Raw genomic sequence first — 27,303 nt, 5'->3', positions numbered from 1 at the left:
ATCAACAGCAAATTAAAACCTTGTTTCATGTGTATTTGTATTTTCATCTAATTATTTACTCTAAAAGTTAAACTTTTCTCAAACATAACTTAGTTTCAATCATTTCCGAATCTCAATACTGAAGCTTGTTTTTCTCAAAACTTAGCAAATTCTCAACATTCATATAACTTAAAATGTTTTTGTAAATAGTCCTTAAATTTTTTCCAGTCCTCTTCCACTGCTTCTTCTCCCTGGTCTCGGATTCTGCCGGTCATTTCAGCCAATTCCATGTAGTCCATCAGTTGCGTGTGCCATTCTTCCAGTGTGGGTAACTCCTGTGCTTTCCAGTATTTGGCTATAAGGATTCTTGCTGCTGTAGTTGCATATAGAAAGAAAGTTCTATCTTTCTTTAGCACTCTCTGGCCCACAATGCCCAGGAGGAAGGCTTCTGGTTTCTTATGAAAGGTATACTTAAATACCTTTTTCAACTCGTTATAAATCATTTCCCAAAAAGCCTTCACCCTCGGGCATGTCCACCAGAGGTGAAAGAATGTTCCTTCAGCCTCCTTACATTTCCAACATTTATTATCAGACAAATGATATATCTTTGCAAGTTTGACTGGGGTCATGTACCACCTGTACATCATTTTCATAATATTTTCTTTTAAGGCACTACATGCCGTAAATTTCATACCGGTGGTCCATAACCTTTCCCAGTCTTCAAACATAATGTTGTGTCCAATATCTTGTGCCCATTTTATCATGGCTGATTTAACTGTCTCATCTTGAGTATTCCATTTAAGCAACAAGTTATACATTCTTGAAAGCACTTTCGTCTTAGGTTCAAGTAGTTCTGACTCTAATTTTGATTTTTCCTCCTGGAAACCAATTTTTTTGTCCTTTTTAAAGATCTCTAAAATTTGGGCATAATGAAACCAGTCTCGCACCTTTCCTTTCAATATTTCAAAGCTCTGCAACCTCCAAATGTCCCCTACTTTTTCTATTATTTCACAGTATTTTGCCCAGCCACCCCCCATATTAAGTATTTTTGTGGCCTTAGCCTCTATTGGTGACAGCCACCTCGGAGTTTTGTTTTCGAGTAAGTCCTTGTATTTAGTCCAGACAATAAACAAAGATTTCCTGACAATATGGTTTTTAAATAACTTGTGAGACTTTACCTTGTCGTACCACAGATATGCATGCCATCCAAAAGCATTGTTGAACCCTTCCAGATCTAGGACATCAGTGTTTTCTAGCAAAAACCAATCTTTCATCCAGCAGAGGGATGCAGCTTCATAATACAACCTTAAGTCCGGCAGGGCAAATCCCCCTCTTTCCTTTGCATCTGTTAATATTTTAAATTTTATTCGGGGCTTTTTGCCCTGCCAGACAAACTTCATAATGTCCCTCTGCCACTTTCCGAAACACTCCACCCTGTCCACGATCTGCAGGGCCTGAAACAAAAACAGCATTCTTGGCAATACATTCATCTTAACTGCTGCAATTCTTCCCAACAAGGAAAGTTTCAATCTTGACCAGATTTCTAAGTCCTTTTTAATTTCAGACCAACATTTTTCATAATTATCTTTAAACAAGTTCAAATTTTTCCCAGTCAAATTAACCCCCAGGTATTTCACTTTTTTAACCACATTTAGCTCCGTTTCCTTCTGAAACCCCTCTATTTCTAAAGGTGTCAAGTTTTTCACCAAAACCTTAGTTTTTTGTTTATTTAGCTTGAATCCCGCCACCCGACCAAACTCAGAGATTAGTTCTAAAGCTCTTTTTGTACTGGGTTCTGGCTCCTGTAATGTCAAAACCAAATCATCTGCAAAGGCCTTCAGTTTATATTGTTTTCCTCCGACCTGTATTCCTTCCACCCGCTGGTCCTTCCTAATCAAGTTCAGCAACACCTCCAGGACAGAAATAAATAGCAAGGGTGATAGGGGGCACCCCTGTCGTGTTCCTTTTTCAATTTTAAACTCCTCTGTCACCACATTATTTACTATCAATTTAGCTTTTTGTTCTGAATAAATTGCTTCAATACCATTTTGAAACGCCCTTCCCACTCCCATCCCTTCCAAATTTTTCTTCATAAATTTCCAAGATATGTTGTCAAAGGCCTTCTCCGCATCTATGAATATCAAAACTGCTTTCGTATTCAAGTTTGTCTGTAGTAGTTCCAGGACATCCACAATGTTCCTAGTGTTGTCAGACAAATGTCTGCCGGGGAGGAAGCCTGCTTGGTCTTTATGAATTACTTCATTTAAAACTTTTTTCAATCTATTTGCCAAAATATCAGCAAAAATCTTGTAATCCACATTTAGGAGTGAGATAGGACGATAGTTCTTAAGTTGAGTCTTTTCGGATTCCAATTTTGGTATCAAAGTAATGAATGCCTCTTTCCACGATTCTGGTGCCCCCTTCCCCTCCATAATTTGGTTGCATACCTCCATCAGTGGTTGAATCAAATATTCCTTCAATGTCTTATAATACTTGGAGGTAAGTCCATCTGGGCCCGGGGATTTGCCTAATTGCATGTTCTGAATGGAACTTTCGATTTCCTGTTGTGTTATTTTATAGTTCAGGGCTGTTTGTTTATCTTGTGTTAATTTTTCCAGGCCGTAGCTTTTTAAAAATTTATTTATCTCAGTCTCCACTTGGGGTCCTTGGGTATACAATTTTTTAAAATATTTCTGGAAACACTTTCTAATTTCCTCTGGTTTCTGAATACATTCTCCTTCAACCTCTAGATTGGTAACAAAGTTCAATTTTTGTCTCCTTTTCAGCTGCCATGAAAGCAGCTTCCCACATTTATTTGCCGATTCAAATGATCTTTGTCTCATCTGTTTAATTTTCCATTCAACTTCTTGATTTATCAGTTTCACATATTGTGCTTGATGGAATTTTATTTCTCTTAAAACTTCTTTTGATTTTGGGTTAAGTCTCAACCTTCTCTCTCCGTCCTTTATCTTTTCCAAAATCTTGTCCTTTTTACCATTCCAGAGTTTTTTCCTAATAGTGTTCTGTTGTATCAGAAAACCTCTCATAACAGCTTTACTTGCGTCCCAGATTGTTTTCTTTTCCACCGAAGTGTTCAAATTTATTTCAAAAAAGTCTTTCATCGTTTTTTGGGCCTTCTTTACAATCTCCTGATCTCTAAACAAAGAGTCATTCATTCTCCATCTGAAGGATCCAGCTGGTGTGAGTCTCAAATCCATTTTCAAGGCGTTATGGTCGGAGCAAGTTTTGGGGCAGATTTCAATTTTTTTGGTCTTAGGTGCCAGTCCTCTAGATATCCAGATTTGGTCGATTCGTGTCCAAGATAGGTGGGCCTCAGAAAAGAATGTTCCCTCTTTACCTAGAGGGTTCTTTACCCTCCAAATGTCAATCAAGTCCATATTGTCTGTAAGTTCAAAAAAAGTCTTTGGTAGTCTGCCATCTTTGGTCAAGTTTTGGTTTTGAGACTTGTCCATATGTGTGGAGACAACCCCATTCATATCTCCCATCAGAATGATGTTATTATAGTCAACATGGTCCAGCATTGTCTCATGCAGCTTCTTGTAGAATTCTGATTTCCCCTCATTCGGTGCGTAGATTCCTACTATCAGGAATTTTTCTCCTTGTGTTTGTATTTCAATCGCCAGAATTCTTCCTTGTTCATCTTTAAACACAAATTTTGGTGCTAGGCTCTCCTTAGCATATATCACTACTCCTCTTTTCTTGACTTTGTCTGATGAAATAAATTCTTGGCCTAGTCTCTTGTTAATTAATACTCTTCTGTGGAGCCTGGTCACATGAGTTTCTTGAAGACAAATGACGTCTAGTTGTTCTTTCCTCAATATATGAAAAATCCTTTTCCTTTTTTCAGGGGAATTTGCACCATGAATGTTCCAACTGAAGAGCTGCAGAGACATCCTGGATCAGTTTGTCAGCCAATAGGGTTGTCTCCCTTGTCGTCTATTCCTAGAGGTGGATCTTTTTGACCAGGCAAGGGGGGTGGCCAGGTACCTGCTGTTCCTTTCCGAAGGTCCTCCCCGTGATCGTTCAGGAACTTTTCTTGCTCCTCCGCTGTTCTAATTCTTACCTTCTTCTCTTTCCAGTTGAAAGATAGGCCTTGGGGGAATTCCCACCTGTAAGGAATTGTGTTGTTTCTGAGTAATCTTGCCAGATCTTTATATGTAGTTCTTAAGTCCAACAGCTGTTTTGGTATGTCTCTGAAGATTTCTGCTGTCTTTCCCTGTATCACCAATGAATTTTTAAAATGTAGGCCGAGTATATTGTCTTTTTCTTGCTTAGATCTCAATATGACCAAGCAATCTCTTGGTTTATCCTTTTTGGCCACTCTTCCCAGTCTAAAGGCGGTGACAATTTTAAAGTCCTTCTCTTCTGCCAAACCCCAGAACTTGGATATTTCTGCAGTCAAAAAGCTGATCAGATCTTCCTTTTCTGATTCTGGGATATTTCTAAGGCTAAGATTGCTTTCTTTGCTTTTCAGCTCCGCCATAGACAGGTAGGCCTGCTGTTCAGTGACTTGTCTACTCAGTGGTCTTACTTCTCCTCTTAGTTCCTCAATCCTTTTTGTATTTAGGTCTGCTTTTGCACTTGCTTCCTCGGCTAATTTTCGACTCTCTGTTGAAGTCTTTTCAATATTTCCTATCGCCTGTGTGTTTTGAGCAACTTGGTCTGTCAATTTATTAATTGTAGCTGTCACCTGGTCAAATTTAGCCGCTTGTTCATCAGCTTTTTTATTTAAAGCTGCCAGTTGGTCCAATATTTCTTTAGAGATAGGGTCTAGCCCTCCTGCAGCCATATCTTCCAAAACTGGCTGTTTAGATTGTCCTTCTTGCAGACCCGTCACAATTGGGACTGATGACCTACGATGCTGCACAGGCAAAGTTAATTGCAATAGTTCAGCTTGTTTTGCTTTTTTGCCGGCCCTTGTTTTTCCTGCACCACTCATTCCACAGCTGTCTATGTTTCAAGGTCAAATTGTAAATCCCATGGGAAAGGCAATCCAAAAAGTAAACATCCAGACACAAAAAAAGAAAAAAAATTCCAAAACAACCAGCAGTTCTCAGAGACTTATAGTTCTACAATCCAGCAGGGGGAGCACCCCAGAAGTTAGAGAGGAAAGATGGAAATTTTCCTTTAAGTTCCCAAGTAGGGTAAATCCAAAACAGAGGGGGGGAACCCTCTAAATTCCCTTTAAACTGCAGAGTATAGAAGATCCTTACGAAGGTGCTTGCAACAGTTCCTTTCTTATAACTTGCAAAATAGCCCGCTGAAACTTTGTATCCCTATACACAGTCACCACAGTCTGATGTTACTTTGTATCCAGCCAGCCCGAGAGCTGGGTCTCTTAACATTTATAATCCACAAAAGGGAAAGAGGGATAACCCAAACTCTGACCACTTATAATACAGTCTTAATTTGTCTTTAACTTTTGACAGTCGTTTCCGAATTTGCAGGGTAAATTCCAGGTTCTTTTTAACTCCTTTCCATGCTTCCGTTTTAAAAAGACTTTGCTCAGCACTTTAAACAGGGACGGAAGACTGACTTCCTTTTTAGCGTCTCCCGCTTTCAGCCGAAATTCACAATTTTACTGTTCAAATAAAGTCTCAAATCTCTTACTCACGAGTATGTTGTTTCCAATCAAATGTTCAAAGAAGAAAGGTCAGCGCTCATCAGCAGTAGCCGCGCGGCTTCACTTCCGCGGAAAGAGCGATGGATTCACAGCACCGCTACCCCCTCCACGTTCCGGAGCCCCTTACGGGGTCCCTTCTGCGTTTCCGAGGTAGCTCCTGGTACCCGCCGAATCCCACGGCCACGGGCTCACTCTACCCGTGGATTTTCTGAATGGGTCGTCGCTGTGCCGTAGCGCACGACCCTTTTCCGCGGAGCCCCTCTTCAGCAGCTGAAGAGGACCGCCATTGCCGTTTCGCGCCGCCTCCGGAAGCCAACTGCCAACTGGGCTTAGTAAACCAGATGCTAAAAATAAATGACGTATAACTTTTCAGAGCATTTCCATTAGAAGCCACAAAACACTACATATGGCAGAACTGTTTGATGCAGATGCATACATAGTTACAAGAAAGCTAATATTGAAAGTGTTCTGTTTTATCACTCACGTTTGATTTAATAGCTTTTTGGCTTCGAGCACTGCAGAAAACAGAAGAAAAAATAGTGAGCAAAACATACCAACATTTATGCCAGCACTGCTTTTTTTTTTGCATGTGAAAGTCAGCCATTTTGCATGTGAAATTTGCTAAGAAAGCATTTGCCCGTGAAACCATCTCTGCCAGCTATTTATTTAGTCTTTGCTGCTCCTTTTCAAAAAGAAACGTCTTTGGCTATTTTCAGCAATGATAGCTACAGCCTGATCCTCAAGAGCCCTGTCTTCAGTGATATGAGCAAGGAACTGATCTATCTAACCATTTTAAGTTCCAGCTACCAACCTAGCTGCGGGGCCATTCTTCCTCTCTTGCGTAGGAGACAAATGAATGTCATACTTGGCATCTCTTCTGAACAATATTTTTATTATGTTTAGTGTTCTCTATACAAAAAGAAAATCAGTTTTCTTTACAGTGATTCAAAAACATTTCTGAATATTTTGGCCTTTTTCAAATCGCTCATGCAGTCCATATATTAAACATGTCTCCGTAGTCTGTAAAGCTACTCACTGTAAGTCATTCTTTACAGTCTCAGATATGCATTCATCTATTGGAAAGCAGATTAACACAGAATGTCCTTTTTTTATTTGTTTAAAAAGAAGGCAAATAATTACATAGAATGTATTGGAGCAATGGGGAGGACTTTTAAGGAACAGGGTGTGTGTGAGTGTGGATATTTACAAATTAAAAACAAGCAAAACAAACAGAAAGCAGTACAATAATTTGTTGGTGGTGTTTGAAACCTCCATAGTGCAAAGGGTGGTCTCTCCGCTTTCATCGGTTCAACACGAGGGGGTGGGGGCCCAAGACTGCCTTCTGACATCGCGATCATACCATGAAATTTGCTTGAAAGGGACAGATCAAGAGAGAGGCACTCCTGGGTTAAATGGAGAGCCACATGACATTCTGGATTTCTTACTATCAGAAAAGTCTTGTTGGCTCTTCTTATTTAAGATGAGCTGCAATGCGTAAAAGAAAATGGATTTCACATTTTATTACTATCATTATTATTATTATTGCTTAGCTGAAGACTTTTGACGCTAGCATAGAATTAAGCCTGGTGCAAGGCATGCTTCCTTTATAGGTCAAAGTCAATATTCCACATTTCACATTCTCTACATTCCAGGAAGTGAAAGTAAGGTTTGTTTTCTTTCCTGCAGCTGCTATAGCTGAGATGAGGGGAAAGGCCGCAATAGGTCATTATGAGTCAGGTGAAACACGTAAACAAGAAGCTGAGCCCTAATGGAAATCAATGACTGGCACTCTCCTCGGATATTCCTGACAGGTAGCAGGGTTGTATCTTGTTTAGACACATGAATCCAGGTCATTATAGGCAGATCGATGGCAGGGGTCAGGACTCTGTTATGCTAGTTGACCTGTGGGTCACTTCTACAGGGTGGTAATTGAGTGGAAAGACAATGTCAGGATTGTCCAAGATCATGTTTCCTTTGCTGTAATTGTAGCATCACCAGCACATAAGGCAGAATACGTGTCTCCCCTACTCTAATGTTCCACATAAGGTGAAGGTGTTCATTTAACTGCCAAACTGCCACACACAAAATAAGCTATAGAGATTGCCTCCTCTTTGAACTTGCTGGCTCAACTTAGCAACAGTGAAGGCAGGCGACAACATCTGGAACTACCTGCAATTTCCCAAAAACATGAAGGACCTGCATAACAGACACATGGGTCAGATCTTTATTTGTAAAGTTAAAAATGGAAATAAACCTATTATAGTTTTCAACACAAGCCATGAATGGTATAATGGGTGACTGAGTGGCATAGCTGATGTGGTTACATGAGCCAAACCTCAATAACCTCTGGAGTCAGGAACAGGAAACTGTTCAAAATGTCAGATGTTACTACATCTGGCTGGTATGCAGGATGGGCATAGGGGAACAGGTTCCATATCTGCTGTGATAAGTTGGCAGTGTGATCTTTCACTAGTCCTTATGATTAGAATAAGGATGGGGAATCTGTGACCATCCAAATGTTGGGCTCCAACTCCCATCGGCCCCAAGCAGTGTGCCCAATGGTCAGGGATGATGGAAGTTGTTGTGGTCCATCATCTGAAGAACCACAGGTTCCCTATCCCTGTATCTCAGCTGCCTTTGCAGTCGAGAAGACTATAGATGATGTTTCAACAATGGCTGCCTACTTCTCTGTGTTGCTTGCACCACACTCAATTCTTAAAGTGGAACATGTCAGTGAAGATTTGTTCAGGTTGTTAGTCTCTTGGATGGGGCTAAGGGGACTGCTAAAGGCAATTCCACAGGAAAATGCTTGTCTCCTACCATCATGAATATTATGTTGCAGAATTGGACCTGCTATCAGGTGTAAGACAGGAGGAAGAGAAGAATTCAAATTAGATAGATGGATCTCTCTCTCTCTTTAGTTCACTCTCTCTTTAGCCTATTCAATCAGGTCTTCTGCTCCAGTCAACTATCAAACTGGCCCCAAAGTCACCCTATGGAATTTGAAACCTTGTGTCTTGTCCCTAACTTCACAAAGCCTCCTACATCCCTCTCAAATATTTTATCCCATCCGAGTGCTAAGTAGCTCCAACACCCATTAGCTTCCAAGATCAAATGGCATCAGGTGTGTTCACCTTAACTAAAAGTAGTATTTACAACACAATATGCATTGTGCCTGGTTTCATAGTTGCATTTAACAATAGTCTTAGATGTTATTTTATTGTAAACGCATTGCTGTTGATGGAAGCGACCTCAAATACTGTGCATGAGACAGAGATATAAACCTTTTCAATAAAACACAATAAAGTCTACTTATGGCTGTCTGTTCTATAGCAGTGGTTAAAGAAGCCGTCAATGCATGCCACATTTTGTCCATTGTTTGGTTTCCCTCAATACTCAGCAACGGTAAGAGCCTTTCCAGCTGATCTCTTTTCATTTTGCATAAAAGCCTTTGCTGCTCATTTGTTCAGACTCCCATATGTTGTTGTTTTCAAGGTAGAACTCTGTATAGGAATGTTGCATATTCTCAGCACTCAAAACTGTATTTTAAAACTGGGAAATGCAATCTTTCTCCTGGGTAGCATGCAATGTGTACTTCTTAGTGCTGTGTGGAATGTGGCTAGTCAGGAGTGGCAGCTTGGCCCCACAACCATGGGAGCCTGGAACCATGGGTGCCATGTAGTGTGCATGGCCCTGGCACCTAAATTTGTGGGTGTCCAGTCCCTTCATGGGGAATTTTGTGGGTGTCCAAGCACCCAGGACCCCAGGGAGTTGGCACCTATGTGGATAGTGGAAGCATCTACTGGGTAGAGGGAGACATAAGTGGGGACAGCCATCTCCTCACTCTCACCAATTTGTGATATTTTCAAATTACGTCATTCTTCCAATGCTTGGGAGTCCTTTGGAAGTACAGGAATGTCCCCACAGTCCAAGGAGTGGGGAAACTTTGGGCCTCCAGATGCTGCCTAACTACAACTCCCATCAACCCTAACAAGCATGGCTCATTGCCAGGGGTTATGGGAGTTGTAGTTCAGCAGCATCTGACAGGCCCAAGGTTCTCTACATCTGCAGTAGCCCCTTAAAGAAGGGCATAAAGCAGCAGATGTCCCCCTCTGTAGTAATGCCCCAGCAGTTTGTGCTGTTTTCTTCTTTGAATGCAGTGTGCTCTCGCATTAGGGCCCATGGATTCCAAAGTTAAGAAAAAGCAGTGAGCACATATGTAACTCTCCCTTGCCGCTGAGGTCTCCTTCCCCATCCATTACTAGAGGATGGGATAGCATACTACTCATACTGGACTGGGGATAGTTTGCTGCAGGAAAAGTCCAGGCTTCTAATAATTCGGAAATGCTTCCTTAGCTTGTCTAAACCCATCTCAATACACATCCTTAAATGGCTCCAGGGCAGGGGTGAGCAATTTGCTCTCTACTGGGAAAACCATACCCACATTTATACAAGTGCGCCCACAGAGAATACAACAAGGAATGAGTTACTGGCAGTTCAATGACTTTTCAGGGAAGGAACCTATTTAGTTGATTTATTCCTTATGAGAGAATTCAAGCCTGATAAAGAAACATCTCACCAAGTGTTCTTAGCTTTTATTTCTGTTACGTTTATATAGGGCTTTAATAACAAGATATGTAGCTTCCGAACTCATCTCTCATCTCTTAAGCACAAATCCATTCCTGAGGTAAGTATACTGACTATAATGGCAAATACTAACAATATTTTGTCAACTGTAAGTTAGACTTATTCTTCCTGCTGCAGTTAAAGGAAAGCAAATGGCCTGGTACTGGAGCAGGTTTTGCAAATAGCATTGCATGCAGAACCCTGTCAGATCTGGTTTCAGAACTGCCTTCTAAAAGAACACAGAGCCATTTAATGTTTTTGTTAAAATTCAATCTTTCCCCAGCTTTCATCAAACTCCTGCAAGGCATCTCTACATCCACTAAAAGTTAGCCCACCCGCTTAGCCACAATATTTTTCAAACAGATGGTATGAGGGAGGCTTGGGAGGAAAAAACACATGTGCACAGAATAGGATTGCAGGCACTGCTGGGTACGTACGATAGACTAAATTTGGTTGTTTTTAAAAGGTCTCATATAAAGCTGGCTACATATGCCTGGTTTTATCTTGTGACTTGTAGATAGGCCAAAGCTAGCCAGGTCCATCTATATGGGAATGCTGCCTTAAGTTTAGGGACAGTATACATAATGCTAGAAATCTGTAGTTTGTGGGCTGGATTGGAAAACATGTGTATAGCATTTTGGGAGGTGCCACTTTCAGTGGTGCCACTGTGCAAACAGTTCAAATGCATGCAAGCTGCATTTAGTTGTGTTGCGGTATGTTCTCAGTGGTAGTGCGTGTTTCCTTGCGAAAGGTCCCAAGTTGCGTCTCTGCCACCATGAGAGGGTGAACCTGTGGTCACCCATCCATTTGGTGCCATCTCCCATCCACTCCAGCTAGCATGGCCAATGGTCAGGGGTGACAGGAGTTGCAGTCCAACAACATCTAGAGACCACAGGCTCCCTATCTCAATGTTAGAATTAGGGGATCCTTTTAATTTGATCAAATCAAAGTAAAAAAAATGGACAAATCCACCAGGGGAGTAATTAAGCATGCAAAACTATAGGACCAGGAGATACATTTACTGTACCACTAACAGATTGTAGCCTGTTTAAGGAGTGGTTTGGAACAGTAACCCCAAGCCACAACCTTTCGTTGCCTGGCTTGACTCACAGCACAAGCTTCCCTGGGTTGGTGACAGTTTTCTTGCATTTGAGATTTCATTTAGCTGATTTCTTCTTAAGTCTCGATGTCTCCCAGCCTCTTACTGAATACATTAAACCCCATTTCTGCATGTTATGCCCATAGGCGTAGCCATGATTTTTGTTTGGTGGGGGGAAGAACCGAGTTATCTGTGGCACAATTGGTCAGTTAAGTATTTTTATTTATTTACTTTTTGGAGAGGGGACGGCTAGCTGCCCCTCTGCAGCTATGCCCATTCATTAGAAACACCCTTGTTAGCAAAGCTACCTTTCAGGCAAGCCAGTTTGAAAGTTCAGCCATGTCACAACTATTTCCATTTCACAATGATGCTGAAACATCTATTGAAGTTTTCCCTAAATGTTATTTTACAGCTGCGAAACTGTCGGAGACAGATCTCTCTCTTTAAATACTGTTGACTTTGAAAGTGCAGGGAGTGAAGAGAATACATACTGCATTCCATAAATACTGTATATTATGGGGGGGGGGACCTCTCTACCTTCTACGATGACCCATGACTTCTCAACTGACCAAGCTGAAGCCTCCTTATTTGTACTGCATCGACAGATTACAGACCATCACACCAGGGGCTTAATCTACGGGTAAATATTCATAGTTTATTAAGCTTCAGGGAAAGCATGAAGCTGTTTAAGGCATATATGGAAGAACAGTGTCACAACAGAATCTGTATCTGAGGAAAGCAGGTTTGCTGCGTGTTAGCAAGTTAGCTTGAGTGCCTTTGATGTGTAACTAACAAGATAGGGTGAGCTCCATGCTGCTGCTTATTTCAGTACTGGAAAAAGCCTCTTTTAGGCTAATTGAGGCCCCTGCATGTGTCAGAGTGGCTTTTACCTTGAAAGCCAAAAAAAATATGTAACCCTGACTGATATGCAAATGATAGGAACAATGGAAAGATGAATCAGGGTGGATTCTGAGTGCCTTTGTACTTTTGCATCAAACATATAGGGAATGGAAATCCCTGAACTTTTCACAGAAGAGGCTGGCGGGTTTAACGCCAGGCTAGTTTATTCTTAGTGGGTACCATTCTTTTTTGGTTAGCGGTAGGAAAGCATAGACTGGTTGCTCTTTCCTGGTCACCCTTCCTCATTTTCCTGCTACATGCAGGTTCACGGAGTGGCTATTAACACCACGTGTGAGCATAGGGAGGAATGACTATTTTCAGCAAGAATGGACAACAATCCCCACCCCCAATAATTTATCCAGGAAAACAATAACCCAATTATGTTCCTACCCTGGATTAGCAGAAAGATGCAACTGTTTCCATTAAACTCTTTCTTTGGAGAAAGATGCTAAATAGCATGGGCAGAGGGATGAAAACCTTGCCTCGGCGGTACCTGCATCAGAACCAATACTTGTATAGCACTAACTGAGATCACAGACAGTTTGGGTCAATGCAACAAGTACCCCCCCCTCCCCATGCGTATAGCTTCCACACTAAAGCCCAATATAGTACCGTTTCTTCTTATAGGAAGGAATATCCTACACCTTGCATGGTGAGGATTATTAAGCCAGAGCCTGGCTGCAATGATCTCCGACAGAAATAAATTGCCATCAAGGTTCCTGTTTATAAAACAGCCTCGTTTTTACCAGTAGCCGATTCCGCAATGTGGTTTCATGCTGCTTTTACCGGGGGATTATACTCTCATCTCCACCCCTCTCACTCCAGATTTCCCCCATGTTTGGGCATTTCTTTTTCTGAGAATAACTTTGAAGCCTTTTAAAAAACACAACAACCAAAAGAAAAATAAAAGAAAAATCAGCTGTGTACATTATTAATGAAAGGAGTTGCATTATCTCACAAATTAGACATAGGGGGTATAGAGGGGTGTTTATTTCAGTTCGAGTTCTGAAGCCTGGGGTGTAGAATCTGTGCATCCTGCTCTTCTACTGGTCTCTTGTGGGTCAGCTCAGATTTCAGCTGCAGTAAGATTGCTTCGGCAGCCGGTGCATCTATGCCATTTGCTTCGTTTGTGAAAGAGATGATGGCCCTGGTGACCACCTGGTCGGGTTTTTGTTTGCTCTCTGTGGTCCTACCCTAGTTGCTTTCTGTTGATGGTGACTTTGCCGACCCACACGGGCTATATGTCTTCTTGCTGCTGCTGCTGCTGTTGTTTCAGTGTATTGCGTTATGCCAAGGAATAGATAGCATTAACTGGTGATGTGGCTTCTGAACTCTCATTGCCTTCTGTCTCCTCTTTGTCCTTCTTGACTGTGTACTGGCCAATAAAGGAGCCGTCCTCATTGAACTGCCCTTCGCCTCCTTCGCCATAGTCCACCAAGCTGTCGTCACTTTCTTGTTGCTTTATCGTGCCATCTAAAGAGGTCTGACTGCCCTGCAGCGGCTTGTTGTCTTCATCACTAGCATCAAAAGGAAAAGAAGTGCCATCAGTAGTGGGAAGGAATGGCTTTAAAGGGACAGGATCACAGTAAACATATGAAACTGGTTTTGTCCAGGCGGTTGTACTTCAGAAGGCAAGCACAGTGCAAGAAGATCTGGGAAACACGGCTCCAAGCAGCTTTTTGCAAATGAAATCTTTGCCAGTGCAGAGCTATTCAGGTACAAAGGACAGTATTTTCCCAATAACCTAAATAAATCAGGAGGGAGTCTCTTCTTCAAAGGACTGTGATGGTGGAAGCCTGACCACAACTACAAAGTGAATAAACCATGTAGGAACTCTGAGCTTTCCAGTTGTATTAAGCCACAGTCCCATCAAATTCTAGTTTCTTGTAGTAAACATAAAGTTTTCTGGTACACTAAAAGCTTAACAAATTTGTTATGGCATAAGCTTTCAAGGACTGTAGTCCACTTAAATCAGTTACATGAAGTGTTATCCTGAGTTGCAGGCATGCGTTGTATATAACACACACATGGTGGGGGGAGGAGACTGTGAACAGTAAGAGAAGGAAATGAAATGCAGAAAAGTACAGGTGGTGATAATTATGTATTTAACAGTAATTATCACAAAATTATCCACCATTCACAAAATATGATTGAGTTGGTAACACACCCATCCTGTCACCGATAAGCCATTGTACCCATTTAATCCACAAATTATAGCACTGAACTCCTGATTTATTGTGATTCAGTGGTTTTTATGGTTAGTTATAGAATCTTCTAGGGTCCCAAGCACAATGAACTTTTAAGAATTACACTACATATTAATTGGCTTACCAATGACAGCATGGCAGGATATCAACTCAACTGATTAGTATGAGGCTGCTGTTAAGTAAATAATATTTACGTCTGGGTTTTTCTGTATTTCATTTCCTTCTGATCTCACTGTTTATATCCCCACCCCACTCCATGCGTATCTTAGATTAAGACTTTGTGCATCTGATGAAGTGGGCTGTATTCCATGAAACTTACGCTGTGATAAATATGTTAATGTTTAAGGTACCACAAATCTCTTCAAAGAGAGTCTAGGTTGGCAAGAGTTGTGTTGAGGACCAGCCATTCAGAAGGCAGCTGAGTGGCTCTAATTCAATCCAAATTGGACGTAATATATTTAAGTGCCATTTTGGCTATTTTTAATTTACTCTTAACTATGCAGCTTTTGAAAATGATGCAGAGACACTTTAAAAATGGCACTTCTACATTTAGCGGAGGAGTTCCATGCTCTTTTTGTAAGGGGAATTTCTGACCTGCAAATATGCATATTTTATTACGTTACAGAAAGCCCCACAAATAGTACTAGTTTCTGCTTTTGCAGTCTTGTTGTTAGCCCCAAGATGTTGGAGACTCAAGAACAACCTTCTGCAGAATTCATGAGGCTGGCTTAACAATACTGGAGCTTTTTTTTAAAAAAGGCTCAGGTAACATCATAGAGAAAACGGTCCTATCACTGGTTGCTAGCCATAATGAACCTTCTACGTTTAGAGGCAGAACCTCTCTACCCGATGCAGAAAAAGAATCAGGGGACGTTTATCTCTATTATGGCCTACTTGCATGCTTGCCAGGGAGGTGTGTGGCTAGTCAGTGTTAAACAAAATATTGTGCTGGAGCCGTTGGGACATTCTAAAAGGGATGTTTGTATACCCACATGTGCAGGAATTCATGTATTGGGTTCTGCCAAGAACAAAAGATTTAACTGCCAGGAACAGGAGACTCTGCAGATCAATGGAGGACTATTTTAGGGACCTGACATCTTCATCATCTGCCAACCTGAGTCCATCTGTACCCTCTGCCCCTTCCCCTTGAAGGGAAGAGTCTGGACTCTGGATCATGTCATCAAATGCCATAGAAGAGACAGCTATGTATATCCCCATATATACCTATTGTAACTGTACCATTATGTGGATTTCAATTGTAAATTGTTTTGGGAGCCAATCCTGACTTAAAAGAAGGGTGTATAATAAATAAATAAATACCCAATTCATTGTCATATCTATGAGGCTCAACTTTTTATCCTAACACAGAAAAAGATCATTTAAGGTTTTGTGTTGCAGTTTTTTTTTGCCATAAGAATCATCTGGTTTTGCCATAAGAATTATCTGGTTAGATAAAACATGTAGCCCACCATTCTGCCAGACAGTGGCCACAACAAGCATAAATAACAGAACAAGTGGTGTCATCATTCCTCCTGATCTTGCAAAACTGTCTAACAGAAGGTAGCCTGTGATAGCTCTCTAGGGCAGCCATAGGCAAACTCGGCCCTCCAGATATTTTGGGACTACAACTCCCATCAATATAGGTCAATATAAGGAGGCAAAAAACAAGAATGAGAGACCCAGGGCTCTTCATCTAAAATCTTCATTTTTCAAACCAAAAGAGTATGCAGATAAAATATATCCTGCATCATAATGTCCCCTTTGAGTTGTCCTCCCCCTCCCCCTCCCCCACCCCCTTCCCAATATACCAGGCCAATGAAGTTTCTAAGATATTCCCGGCTGGTTTTGACCTTCTAAAGGCTACAGTCCAGAGAACTATACAGCTAATTCTGTGGGCCCAGTGGGGCTTTTGAGTTCCTTCCTCGCTCCCCTCTCTTTAAAGAACACTCCCTCACACAACAAGCCAAGTGGCTTCGCAGAGGGCTGCTGCTGAAAGGCAAAATGTCAAAAAATTCTCTTGCGCCTTATTTAACCTAGCTCTCTGGATTGTAGGCCAAAGAAGACTGTTAACTTGGTTGCCTTGTTAGTGCGTTAGGTATATACAACTGTTAACACACAAACAACAGTTTACTTATTTTGTTAAATGGAAATATTGCAGCTTATTTAAAGTATTAAGGGAAGCCTGACTCAGGCTGGTTCAGGAGCATCATGGTCAAGAGTTGCATATGTCAGAATGAATATTTTCTGTGTATAAGATTTCTAGGGAATCTTCACTCTGAACTGATGCAAGGCCTCTGGTAGCTGCCGACTTTTTCTTCACCATGTTTCCATTGTTTTACTGCCCAGCATGTGAAATCAGGCATTATCTTGCTTTTCAAACCTCAGAGGCACATAATACAAGTAGCTTACCTGAGTATATGGGGGCTACTCAAACCTGCAGCCCAGAAGACCCCTTTTCTTGTGACTAATCTCCCTTTGAGTGCTGAACTAACCAAGGGCTGTCATTGCCACAGCTGAATTAGTCACAGAAAAAGGAATGAAGCTGAGGTCACGCTAATTCAATTGGTTGTGTGTGGGCTCCAAATACGCAGGCAGAATGCAACTCACTGGACACACGGTGCCCGAAATTTCAAGGGAAGGAATAGTAAGTGAAACTTTAATGGTGTTAGATGAAGGTTGGTGGTGGAGAGGCAGGGAAAGGTGGTAGAGAAGAAGGTGTGTTTCAGTGATGGAACTGCTGAAAGAAAAAGCTGTGTGCCAGACTTTGGGGCAGTCCACAGTCCTACCTTTCAAGAGACCTTCATGGTCCATGTAGAAAGACAAGGTGAAAAGGAGAAGAAAGAATGGGAATAAAACAGAGAGAGAAGCAGAAAGAGCCTGATCAGAGAGCAAAATGATGAAGTATGCATTTCAGGGGGAAGTGCTGGGGAGAAAAATCCCCCTATCCCCCCACCCCCCAAAGGAGCTAGTCACTTTATTGTTGTGCATACAAAATAAATTAAAAATAAATAAATAAACCTGTTGTGCATCCACACCAAAATATGTATCTAATGGATTCCAAAAGCAAGTAATTTGCAAATAAATGAGATGTGCCCTCAAATCTGAGGCAGGGAGGGAGGGAGCACTAGTAGGGCAGAAGATACAACCCCACATGGCTTCATTAAATGTCGACCTGAAAGGCAGCTGAGCAGCCACTAGCCTGTGGTCTGTCATGCTGTTCCAATGACGTAATGTGCTACAAGCCCCTCTCAGAAAAGGCTGCCTTCAGGAAAGAAAGGAGCATGGTATTCGCTTGACCTTGGTGGAAATCAGGCAGCTCTGCATATGAAGGGAGGGGGTGCTTCTAAGTTACATTTCCACTGTGCGGAGATTGTACCGGATGAGCAGATGGCAAGTGTCTTTTGGGAGGCAGGTATATATTGTGGTTTCAAAATGAGTGGACTGGAGGGGAAGGCACTCTTATTCCATATATTACAAAGGACACACAAGAGATTTGCCTATGCGTAGAGGTGGGGGTGGGGAATGAGTGAAACAGGAAAGAAACGCATTATGAAATGCATCTGCTCCTTTCTTGGTGGCTGTGTTCAATGACCTCTGGGGCCCTGGAAGAATACGGAATTGATTAAGGCTCTATCAAGATAGGAATTCTGACTGTCATGTAGTAGACACTGCCGATGTCAGAAAACTGGCCTAATATAGACCCACTTCCAAGTATCATGAAATTGCTATCTGGGTTCACATGAACCCACTTGCCAGCAGTCTGGGCTGTATGCAAGTGCTCCTAGTTTTTAACAGGCATTTGCCAATTCCTTGTACTCGCTATTGCTATATTTTACACAGGGGACCTTTAGTTGGGGATGCGTTGAAATCATCACTGCAACTGCAAATGCTTGACTGAGCAGAAAGCCCAGTAATGAGTAATGTTACCTGAAAATATATGGGGAGCAGGAAGGAGCAGCTTGGATGGGACCAGCAGGTCTGAAGTTTTAAAATTCTAGTTCTGATTTGCTTCTCTCTCACACTCAACCAAATCAGTTGGCCTAGTAAGGCATGGTTACTGGAACAGAATGCTATTTAAGGACATGGGCTTCCAAACTTCTTAGCTTACAAGGAGACCATTATTCTGGCAGCAAAGTAGAAAGAAGTGACAGTATCTCTTTAATTACAGGCTGCAGTGATTGGAATGCAGTGTGCACAGGGCACTAAGGATGTGAAGGGCATGATGAAAGCATATTAGACATGCTTCTATGAAGGTAGGAAGAGAACCAATAAAGAAAGCATGTCAGCACATATCCTGTCCACCTTTCAAGCACTAATAGTAACTTTTCCCCCGGACTGCTCGATTCCTTGTGAATTTTAAGCAGCTAACCACTTTGCTTCTGACTCCTTATGGGATGTGTCACTTTTCTAACACCCTGCATTAACACTCTGGTTAATTGTAAAAAGAAGAAGAAGAAAAACCTGTGATTTTTATCTAGGGGGGAAGGGGACGACAGTTGTTAAAGCATTGTGCCTTCAAAGTGTCCAGCTTGCACATCATGAGTAATCACAGTTAATGGCTTACTGTGAATGCAAATATCACTCCTCTCCTCTAGACGAGGGATGGGGAATTCGATCCAGACTGCAGGCCGGCTCTTTATCTTCCCCACTCTCCATGGGCAAGGTTTAACAGGTAGATGAGGTCATGCAGTGCGTGCTGCATAGAAGCCTCTACCGTCAGCTGATGGAACTTCAAAGTACCATTCATGACTCTCTGTAAGCACTAACGACCAGCTGATTGTAAGGGCTTCAAAGTGTCACACACAGCGTAACAAATGTTGGGGCTTATTATGAGCCTCACTAGGCACTATGCACAGGGTTTTTCAGGTCCTGCTGACTGGGAGTGTCGACAAAGCTGTTTTTGGCCCAGCGATGCCTTTACCTGCTCCACACCTGGTGCCATTTATGACTTCTGGTGAAGGGCAGCGAGGTATGGCTTGGTCAAAACAACCTTGCAGGTAAAATGAGGTTTCCCACCACTGCTCTTGACAGTGGGAGCAACAAGCGACAATCTCTGTCTCAGCATTATGCCTGACTGGGAACTGTAGTTTGCTATGCTGAAACAAAACATGGTTGGTAAGACAAATCTTGGCTCAACACCCTGGTTTGTTTGGAAACAAACCACAATCCCTACTTCAGACATAACCTTAATACCTGTGTATTAAGGTTTGTTACTCCTGCTGGCTACAAGGGACGAGTGAAACGGAAGCCTTCTGTGCATTTGATGGTTTAATGGATTACTGTGATGTGCAAATTCTGCCAATGTGTGTGCATGAGGAGCTTAATATCAAAGCTATGACATGTAACACAGTGGCTGCTTCTGCAAAATGAGCATTCAGTTATAAAATCTAAGTTTTTGATGGGTTACTTCATTCATTTGTACTGTGCTGTTTTCTCCTGTCACCATATTATTATAGGATTTGTCTCTTTATTTTCAATTTGTGCGTTAAGAAATTTTCTTTCAGATTTATGCAGAATTCTAGACTAAACTTTTATTCTCACAATGGTTTTCTTGGACAAGAATTGGTGATTCTCAAATTCTCCTGATATTCTTCATCAACACACTTTCATTTATTCAATAAAGTAAGTAATGCCTGATAGGATAGTCAATTAACTAGTGTTAATCATAGTTTTTCTTCTAGGTTCATTAGATTGGAGAGTTCATAATCATCAATATGGTTTGTAATAATAAACTCACTAAGAGAACTTTAGAATAGAGGGCATGGGTTGGAAACCAACCCACTACTTACATGAACAAGACAGTGCTTAAAGTTTCATGGGGTGACAAATTGGAGTGTATCCTCTAAATGTCTAGTTATGTTTGCAAATGATCAGCCTTCAAATAATCCCTCCATTTTAGATTTGCTTATATGGTTTTATGCTGCAAGATGTATGCATGGTACTTCTTTCAAAGTTCTGCAGGGAACCGTTCAAGCAGCTTGTTATTCATGACACCAGTTCTTGCTCTTCATCATTTCAAATCAAGCCCTTTTGTATTTCTTTCAAATAATTCTGGAAACTCTGGAGGATTTCGTGGGAGCTCAGTTCAAAATTACCTATATCAGAGCAGAGGGTCTTACCATTAGGGAGGGTGAACCAGCCACCTCAGGCAGTAAATTTGGGGTGTCATGAAAGGGCAACAAAGTGTTCATTATTTAGTTTGTTATTATTGTATCTTTACTGCCAGGAAGCAGGGAGAATTGCTTGTGGGGTTTTCAGGTGCCAAAATAACTTGCCTGGCCTCACGAACTATACACCTTGACTTGATGGTGGTACACCATTTGCTGTTCCGCCTCAGGCAGCAAAAGGTGTTGGGCTGGCTGAATCTGAGTAAATCATCCTGTTTGCTTAAAAGCACTAAGCAAGCACAGATGTACAAAGAGCGCGTTTGCTCTAAGTCACACAGATTAACAAAATGCTAGCAGTGTTACCTGTTTCAGTGCCTTGGAAGCAAGGGGGAAACAAATGTAAAACTTGAACGCAGGACCCATCTGTGAACAGCCAAAGAAAACACCTTGCTTTGGGAAGCTGAGATAAAAAGTGGCTGATGTCCTTAAAAGGTTGCCTTTGAGTTTCATAGAGGGGTGATTGTAATGGCACATGGCCCCCACTGCAACAGTCAAGAGAGGTGGGTTTGCTAGGTTATACAGAGACGATCAACAAAATGAGATTGTCTGAGATCCTATAGAAAAGGATGGAATATGGAGCCCATCACAGGCTTTTGGAGAAAATGTGTTTATTTTATTCTAGATACAATCTGAGCAAGGTTGGGTTAACCTGTTTCTGGGCAGTGAATGCACGAGCGTGAGGAGGGTAAGTTGCTGAAAAACCCTGAAGATGCCTCTCTGAATAATCTGGTGTATGAGAGAGACCAAACACATTGCTTCCATCTCTCCCATAGCATCTAGCTTTCTATCTGCTGTGGTGATGCTAATGAGCATTCTATTATCTTTCTTGATCCATCATGTAGTGCAAATTTCCTGGGACTGTACCATTTCAGACTACACACGAAGCACTGCACATCTGAATGCCCATGTCCCCACTATCTGCACATACAATACTAGCACAAACATAAGCTAGGACCTCTGTTCCTCATGTGCTAAGTTTCCAGAGAAATTTTGATGTGAGTAAAAAAACATCTTTTATCTGCAGCCTGAAATGGTACAGATGTAGGAATAGTATACCATGCAAGTTATCTGCATGTGGAGATCAACACCTTTTTCTTTTGCAGAGATCTTTGAGACATAATGGGAGAACAAAGGGTGGTAGAAAATGCACATTTATGGGAATGTGATATCTTGATGACTATTGAACCGACAAAGTTGCTCTTTGTAATAGGTGGGGTAGAGGGCAGAAAACAAATGCCTGTCACACATGCCAAGCAGGAAACATACCTGTAATCAAACGACCCATTATCTACCTTCTGGTCATCAGGGTCCAGGGGTACATCTTTATTTTCTCGCACTGTGAATACATATGCAAAGAAGAAGAAGAAGAAGAAGAAGACATCTTACTTTCATGTATTCAAGGCTGCAGTCCTAAACACACTTACGGGACTTGCTTCTGACTTGAGTGGGGACGGGTGAGGAATCCACCAAACTCTGATTCCAAAGCAGACTCTCACATTTTGATCTGGGCAAATCATGATTTCAGAATGAGGGTTGTGGGGCCTGCTTCTGCTCTTTTGAAAGTGTTTCCTGATCTTTAAACTTGTAAAAATGGTTAATCCAGCCACCCTTGGCCCGAGCAGCTAGTGCTTTGAATGCAATAGAATGTAAGTCCCTCTGGGAGCAATGGGATTTGATGAAGCTCCATCATTCTCATGAAGAAATGTATGGGAAAAAACACTGCTGCCCCCAGAATTCACATGGACCCTTCACCTCTCTCAAACATTTTTTTTAATACCTTGCTGTTTGTGCATGGATATTTCATGTTTTTCTTTTAAAAAATATACACTGAAATGGGATGAGGGGACTTAAGTCTCATCCCCATGTAGAATTGGTTCAGATGTTTATGTGTCCATCCATTCCTAGGTCTGAGAAAACCTGTTTAGGATTGTGCTGCTAGCCTCCCAGCCTCTGCTGTCTTGTAGGTGGTCAGGAATTTAGACTGAAAATGGATGAGAAGCATCTGAAGAAATAACTGACATTGAGGTGGTTTTGCTGTTGGCAAATGTATGTGCAAAGTCATTTTTGATCACTTCCATGCTTTTAATCTCCAAGATATAATACACATAAATCCCAGGCTGAGCAAGTTTCTGATTCAAGTTCTCTTTCAAATCTTGTCTCCTGCCATTGAAGTAATCATTATTATTTCCTGCATCGCAAATGCCTGGCTCAAAACTGTCACGCTAGTTGCATGCTGAACAGAGCGCAACAAATAAATTGATGTTACTATATTGTGAATAGTAAGGGGAGCATTTCCTGTGCATATGGCGTTTAGAATTGTTGGGAAATTGTCCCATGAGCTTAAAGCAAGACAAAATACAAGCTGATGTGCCTTATTTTTAGAACTGCTGCTCTAGTATTATTTGGATGCAGTCCTGAAAAAGCCGACATTTGCCGACTACTATCATGCAGTGTGATATCCGGTAAATAATAAAACAGAAGAAAAGAGTAGTAAAAGATTATGGCTTGGAAGTGTTTCCTAAACCACAGCTATTGTAACGTACAAAGAATATTTCTTGGACTCTTAATATGACCATACTCATCTTAACTGCATACCCTTGGGGCTAACTGAATACTCTTAACTGTGTTTTATAGAGATATTTAGCACTCTGCTATCTTACTTTGAAACAAGGATCTCTAGACAGACCAAGCCAGGTATACTATTTTGCAACACACACACACACACACACACACACACACACACACACACACACACTGGTTTGCCCTTAATTGACTAGAATGTGGGATTGCTCCCTAAATACAATGGCCAGATACACTAGACAACTTGGATTACAAGCCAACATGGCAAGCTTTTCAGTGCCATATGAGAACCTTCCTATTTATGCCAAGACATTTTGGATTGTGTGGATGGCTTTTGGAACTGTATTCTATTCTTGCTTTTAGCTTCTTGAGTTTTTGTTCTCTCTTCTTGCGTTTTGTCAAACTTATTTGTTGGTTTTAAATTGTATTTATACGTTGTGTGAATGAATTCTATTCACACTTTCGTACAGCACCTTGGAATCTTTTTGAGGAACAGTGGTTAAGACATCTTTGGAATAAATTAAAAGCAACCAGTTTACTTCATCCCAATATCACATAGACCCTTTCTACTGGGGAATGTATTCTTAAATTACCACACTTCCTTTATGCTTGAAGAGACCCGTGAAAAAGTAAATAATTTTTGCAAGGGACAGTGGGACAAGTGAAAGAAACACAAGTATATCTATTAGCTGAAAAATGTGAGTACATTTCAAATACCTCTTCCAGCAAATAAAAAAAGGGGGGAAGGGACTTATTATGTGATTGCCTCTCACCTCCAGATACAGCATAGTCAAAATCTGTATGATACTTCTCTCCCCCCCCCCTATGGTTAATAGTTCAGGTGGGATGGGGGTCAGGGGTCAGTGCAATTGTGATATAGAAAACCGTGCAGGAAGAAAAGATTAAGAACTCCCTGTCCTAATGCAGCTCCCTAATAAAAAAAACCCTTGCATATCTGCCCATAAATAATATGGTTTTTCTCTTTCTTTTAAGGAAACTGGTCACGGATGCCCCATGTTATGTCTCTTTTGGACCTTGGCATAATAAACAAGCACCATGCCATGTATTTTAGGTAGGGCATTATTTCCTTTTGGACTAAGGAAACAGATAATTGTTTCTGTATAACTGGCTTGTCATTCTTGTCACGCACTGCAGCTTGATGTTAGAAGCTGCCTGCCACAATCCTTATGTGTACTTAAGGGTCTAGCACAAACCCTTCTTGCACACAAGACCTTATCAGATCTTGGGAGAGAACACAGTGGTCATTGCGCAACCATAGTATGCAGTCCAAGCAGGTTCTGAGAGAGGTGTTTTACCCCTAAGCCCTTTGCAATCCCCCCTGGAGAAAGTCCTTTTGCAAATACAGAAGACACTTATCGTAGTGAGGTCAAATCCCAACAAAAGTCATGGGATGAGGCTTCACCTCCTACCTAGCTGGAAGTCCTCTTGCATTGCCTTTAATGAGATTAATTCTTTTCAGTGCCACAGCTGCTAAAAAATGGTAGGACGAAATCCGAGTGGGAAGCCTACAATCAGTGCTGTTTTTCTAGAAAAATAGGTGCTGGAACTCACCATGAACATCTCCCTTGTTCTCTTATAATGGCAATGGCACCCACGTGAGAGATGCCAGAACTGAGTTCCAATGAGTTCCGGCAGAAAAAAGCACTGGATGATTAAGATCAGATCATCTATCTAGATTTGGGAATGAATACTTCAAACCCAACAACAATGCTACACCAGTTGATAGCTATTTCTCTTACCTGGATATTTCCCTCCTCTGCTTCTCTTAATGAAGCAAACTATCAGCAAAATCAGGACCAGGAGAGCGATGGCACACATCAGTCCAATAAACCAGCCCTGAGTTGCAATGTCCCCTTGGTTCTTGTTATAGGCTAGTAGGAGAAGTTGAAAGAAAAAACATTAAGAAGAAATACAATTCATCCACATAGTGCTGAAAAATGAAAATAGCAAGCAAAAGCTATTAGATGCTTCCTGTCCCACCCATTCCCAAGCTTCACATTTGAGGACTGGTGTCTCTCAATGCCAGTCTTCCCAAATTGGCCTGGTTTGGTTGCCACATGAAACCACAGTTAAAATAGAATTATGGTTAATGTAAAAGAGCAGTATGCTAGTACATGCTGCTCTAAAGTGCCTGTTGTGACTGGGGAGGAAGCAAATCAAAGGGTGGTTTTGTATATTATATGCGAACCAGCAGTTGTGATTTGTTTCTCTCCAAACCAAGCATGGAAGCTAAGGTTTGTTCTTTGCTTAATAATAATAATAATAATAATAATAATAATATTTATACCCCACACATCTGGCTGGGTTTCCCCAGCTACTCTGGGTGGCTCCCAACAGAGGACTAAAAACAGAATAAAACTTCAAACACTAAAAACTTCCCTAAACAGGGCTGCCTTCAGATGTTTTCTAAAAGTCAGGTAGTTATTTATTTCCTTGACATCTGATGGGAGAGATTTCAACAGGGCAGGTGCCACTACCGAGAAGGCCCTCTGCCTGGTTCTGCTCATGGGCTGCATTCACATTGCAGTTTATTCTGTTTCCCTGTTTTCCTAACTGTTTATTTCCACATCACATTTGAGCTTTTACACCACATAAAAGATACTTCCAGAAATACACTAGAATATAGTGCAAGTTTAGTGCTTATTTTCATGTTATTTGCAAATGAATTTTTTTTTGTAAACAAACAACATAGAAATGAGTGCTAAAGTTGTGCTATATTCTGATATATTTGTGGAAGTGGCTTTTATGTAACGTGAAAGCTCAAATGTAATGTGGAAATGATCAGTTTGGAAGATACTGAGAAAATGGAATAAACTGTCATGTGACTGCAGCCATGGTTTCTTTGGGGGAAACAAACCATAAGCACTGGTTCACATAGAAGACAAAGGCAGCCTCTGGTTTGTTTCCTCCTTGACACACCAAAGGAAGGAGCAGGGGGAAGAGTGCAATAGGGACTTTTGAGCAGTATGCTCCAGCAGACTGCTCATTCACATAAAGCACTTGTTTAATTTTAACTATGGTTTAACATGTACAAACCAGGTGATTATCTTTCTCTCTGCGTGGGGATTTTTCAGATTTGAGACATCATATTGGGCCTTTCTATTTTTCCAAATGCATCACAGCCCAAGTTCTAACAGTGACAATTCAGATCCAAGGGTAGCAGTGAAGGCAAAGGATAACACAGGTGGGTACAGCAGACTTGGGCAGAGAAATAAATACATGGTATTGCCTAACAAAGGAGGGTTATATAAAATGGATGGGGGGGGGGAGCAGAAGAAGCTGGGTAACAGATTTGATTCATGGTAATGGAAAATATTGTAGGTGGTACCTCAAAAGAGGATGCAAAGTTTTCCAAGGAGCAACCAAGGATTCATATTTATCTGGTACATAGCTAGAACAAACAAATACAAAAGGCTTCCTAACACATTATTCAATGTCCTGAAAACCACAGAGAACATGAGAGACTGAGGCTTGCCCAGGCTTGTTCCAGCTTGTGTACAATGCATTAAGTAATGGTTTATAGCATGATGTGTTTTTGCAAAACATCACAAAGTTTTCCCAGGGAAAGTGGCAGGACTAAAAAAACCCACAACCCCTCTCAGAGCCCTGACTAGAAAGCATGGGACAAATGGAAGAAATCATGGGATAAGCCCTAAGTCATGCTCATTAATTTCAATGAGTTTACTCTGAGAAAGACTTAGTTGAATACCACCCAAAGCTTGAAGCTCATGTGGTGGTAGTATATTTCTTCTAACGGTAAATTATTTTGCGAAAAAGGAAAACATACACATCTAACTGACCTAATTATTATAATATTGCACACAACCCAGTACTCTGTTGGATTTTAAGCAAGTGTTATTAGTGACATATGACAAGTGAAACAGAGTCAAGTCTTAAATGAGCAGCAATTCATTGAAGTCAATTCCTAGCTTATATAGCACTTTATTTTCTTGGGCCAAGTTCATTCTGAATCACTAAAACATAGACATTTGAAAGTACCTAACTTGTGCATTTCAAACTTTGCAAAAAAGCAGAGCTCATCAAGACTGTATGCACACTTCATTATAGGAATGATTCACT

At 41.3% G+C, this 27,303-nt stretch overlaps 1 protein-coding gene across 24 annotated transcripts in view; it reads right to left on the bottom strand.

Annotated features, from left to right (window-relative positions):
* Positions 1-8,823: 8,823 nt before the first annotated feature.
* The window catches only part of NFASC (neurofascin), a 187,104-nt gene continuing 168,624 nt past the window's right edge, over positions 8,824-27,303 (bottom strand). For 21 of the 24 annotated variants that reach the window (XM_077928985.1, XM_077928983.1, XM_077928987.1 and 18 more), the window contains 3 exons: positions 24,963-25,094; positions 21,889-21,958; positions 8,824-13,765 (listed from right to left, as the gene is read on the bottom strand). In XM_077928985.1, coding sequence (XP_077785111.1) covers positions 13,534-13,765; positions 21,889-21,958; positions 24,963-25,094 — 434 coding nt within the window. In that variant the 3' untranslated portion in view covers positions 8,824-13,533. Of the gene's footprint in view, positions 13,766-21,888; positions 21,959-24,962; positions 25,095-27,303 lie in introns of those variants that run through there. The other 3 variants (XR_013392957.1, XM_077928995.1, XM_077928996.1) reach the window with 3 other exon arrangements.

This window comes from Podarcis muralis, chromosome 5 (assembly GCF_964188315.1).
Source record: "Podarcis muralis chromosome 5, rPodMur119.hap1.1, whole genome shotgun sequence".
NCBI classification, from domain to species: domain Eukaryota; kingdom Metazoa; phylum Chordata; class Lepidosauria; order Squamata; family Lacertidae; genus Podarcis; species Podarcis muralis.
The sequence above is the reverse complement of the archived record's forward strand: the minus strand, read 5'-3'. Positions and strand labels throughout refer to the sequence as shown.